This window comes from Amphimedon queenslandica, unplaced genomic scaffold (genome assembly GCF_000090795.2).
Source record: "Amphimedon queenslandica unplaced genomic scaffold, v1.1 AMPQUscaffold_10911, whole genome shotgun sequence".
Lineage (NCBI taxonomy): Eukaryota > Metazoa > Porifera > Demospongiae > Haplosclerida > Niphatidae > Amphimedon > Amphimedon queenslandica.
Window position 1 is genome coordinate 1 of NW_003548841.1, and position 2,911 is coordinate 2,911.

Genomic DNA, 2,911 nt, shown 5'->3' on the forward strand with positions numbered 1-2,911 from the left:
TAGGAATATTATGATCACCAGTAGAATTATTATTGCAGCAAATGACTTCTTTCCTACAGTATACTGCACTGGTTGTTGAGGAGGTTTGGTATCCTTAACATTAGCTTTTGGTAGCTGATAATCTAATGAATATATCATACATTAGTTTTAATAATAAATTACTTGTATGGTATATACCTGAGTAATCCAGAAGATCTAAGTACATTGCTTCTTCAGTACTAGTATGAGTCTTTACTACTGGTTGATAGGCTGTGTTTTGTGTTAGCTTCATTTCTTCATTGAAATCCTTAGCTTCACTTTGAAAGCTTGTTGACATTGTCTTGTTTTCCATCTCTTCACTAGCACTGCCTATGGTTATCTAAAGCTCTATTTAATTTATTTGAGTTTATATTAGCACTGCAGCATTATCTCTGTTATCTGCAATGTTTTTTTTACAATATACATGACATTTTTAAAACTACAGACCAATGCTGTAATACATTGCTATCGAAAGTGCCTATAAATGTTTGGTGTATTATTAATTTATGTAACACAAAGTTGAAAGTATTCATTAGGCATATGTTTACAGTCACTTTTGTATATGTAAATTGATTGTAAGCTAACAGATAACATGACTTCTAAGGCAACGCCACTTCCTTTTTGACTAACATACAATAACAGCTCTCCTCCATTACATAATATTATGATGACCTATTACATATAAATGTATTTTATAAAGAATGATAATAGAAATGAATCTAGATTAGCACTAATGTATTTGTACTATAGTGTCTACAGCTTTAGTCACTCAATAAAGAAAGCTAGTGTTCAGCATTTCCCGGTCTTTGGTTCCCACGGAGTCCCAACGTTCCAATCATTAGTGAACACATCCTCAAATATGTCAACAACCTTTGAGCTCTTCATTACTACCAACATGTCACGATTGACAGAACTCCTTGACTTAGCATAAGGAGGGAATGTACTTCCTTCAGGGAAATCACTTGGACTCCAATTACCTGAGGAGAGAGAGAGAGAGGGAGAGAGAGAGAAAGAGAGAGAGAGAGAGAGGGAGGGAGGGGGAGAGAGAGAGAGGACTCTATATAAAGAGGCCTTCATACATGAGGCAACATGTTGCTAGCAACATTTGTGTCTTGTAAGCAAAGTGTTACCAACGAGGGGTCCGCAACTCCAAATAATCCCGTACACCCTTGAAAATAATCTATAATAATCTGTTAATCTTTAAAATCTCCAATAATCTCTGGAAATCCCAAAAAATCCTTGATAATCTTTAAAAAAATCTCAAAATAATCTCACCATATCTGCTAGTATCCGGAGTTTATTAAAATTAATTAACCTTAATTAATAATTATTAATAGTTATAATGGTTAACTGACTTTAATTAATAAATATTAAAAGTTATAAAGTAGTTAATTAATAAATAATCTCTAAAAAATCTCTGCTAATCCCAAAAAATTATTGGAAATCTCAAAAAAATCTCTGGTAATCTTCCAAATAATCTCAAATAATCTCTGATAATCTCAAAAATCTGGTTAATCTCTTAATCTCGTACACCTAAAATAGGAGTTGCGGACCCCTCGGTTACCAAGAACAGAAAGATGTTCTATTTCTGGCAACATGTTGCTTCGTTCAGTTGGTTGCTAGCAACAAGCTGCCTTGTGTATGAAGGCCTTAAGGACACTGTATGTGTCCCTTCAAACCACCTTTGTAGAGTTTACAATAACAATCCTAAAATGAGAAAATAAAATTAAAATTATTATTATAAAAATTGCTTACCTGTGCCCTCTCATAGTCAATGTAACTAGCAATGTAGGACGCAACCAAGAGTGTAACGTTGACACCATTTTTGTATAAATCAAGAACCTTATCACAAATACCATCATCTGTTATCTGATAAATGTGGACCTTTAAAGACTCTTTTGCCGAATCCAGACCGTTCATGAAAGTGTCCCGAGCGTTATCCGGTGCTGTGTAACCATTGACCACCGTCACACCTCAACGTCTGTCATATCGGTGACATAGACACCAGGGACAGGGTACGGTCCCATGTCACTAGTGGGTATCACTCTATCGTAAGTAATGTATTTCTTATTGTTGGAACTGTAAATCGTCGATAGTTTATAATCGTAGCCTGTGTCCCAATCACTGTCGAATTATTATTGCAGCAAATGACTTCTTTCCTACAGTATACTGCACTGGTTGTTGAGGAGGTTTGGTATCCTTAACATTAGCTTTTGGTAGATGATAATCTAATGAATATATCATACATTAGTTTTAATAATAAATTACTTGTATGGTATATACCTGAGTAGTCCTGAAGATCTAAGTATACTGCTTCTTCAGTACTAGTATCAGTCTTTACTACTGGTTCATAGGCTGTGTTTTGTGTTAGCTTCATTTCTTCATTGAAATCCTTAGCTTCACTTTGAAAGCTTGTTGACATTGTCTTGTTTTCCATCTCTTCACTAGCACTGCTTATGGTTATCTAAAGCTCTATTTATTTATGTAATTTTGTTTGTGTTTATATTGGCACTATTAATGAATAACAGCACATTTGCTTTCATTATAAATACTTTGTCAAGGTATTGTAGTTTATGATATCTCTGCTTTCAATTTTAAATTGTTTGTTACGATTTATTTACACAATAATAATAATTATTATTTTTCTACTAATGAAAATGTTCTATAAAACTACCTACAAACAAAGACAATGCACTGCTTATAATTATTAATTGTTCCTTTACTTGACATAAATCTCATACAATTGAACTGGAGTGTCTTCATTGTTCCATACCTCATTCCCACACACCCTCAGTTCAATGTAATCAGTAATGGTAGCATTACCATAATCTCTAAAGAACCATGGAAGACCAGTACCATTACAACAAGGAGCTTCAACTGAAGGACAGTTATT

At 33.9% G+C, this 2,911-nt stretch overlaps 1 protein-coding gene across 1 annotated transcript in view; it reads right to left on the minus strand.

Annotated features, from left to right (window-relative positions):
- Window positions 1–2,736: 2,736 nt before the first annotated feature.
- The window catches only part of LOC109589774 (uncharacterized), a 4,995-nt gene continuing 4,820 nt past the window's right edge, over window positions 2,737–2,911 (minus strand). Inside the window, exon 2 of the mRNA XM_020005793.1 lies at window positions 2,737–2,818. Within this exon, the coding sequence (XP_019861352.1) occupies window positions 2,738–2,818 (81 nt within the window). The 3' untranslated portion in view covers window position 2,737. The remainder of the gene's footprint in view (window positions 2,819–2,911) is intronic.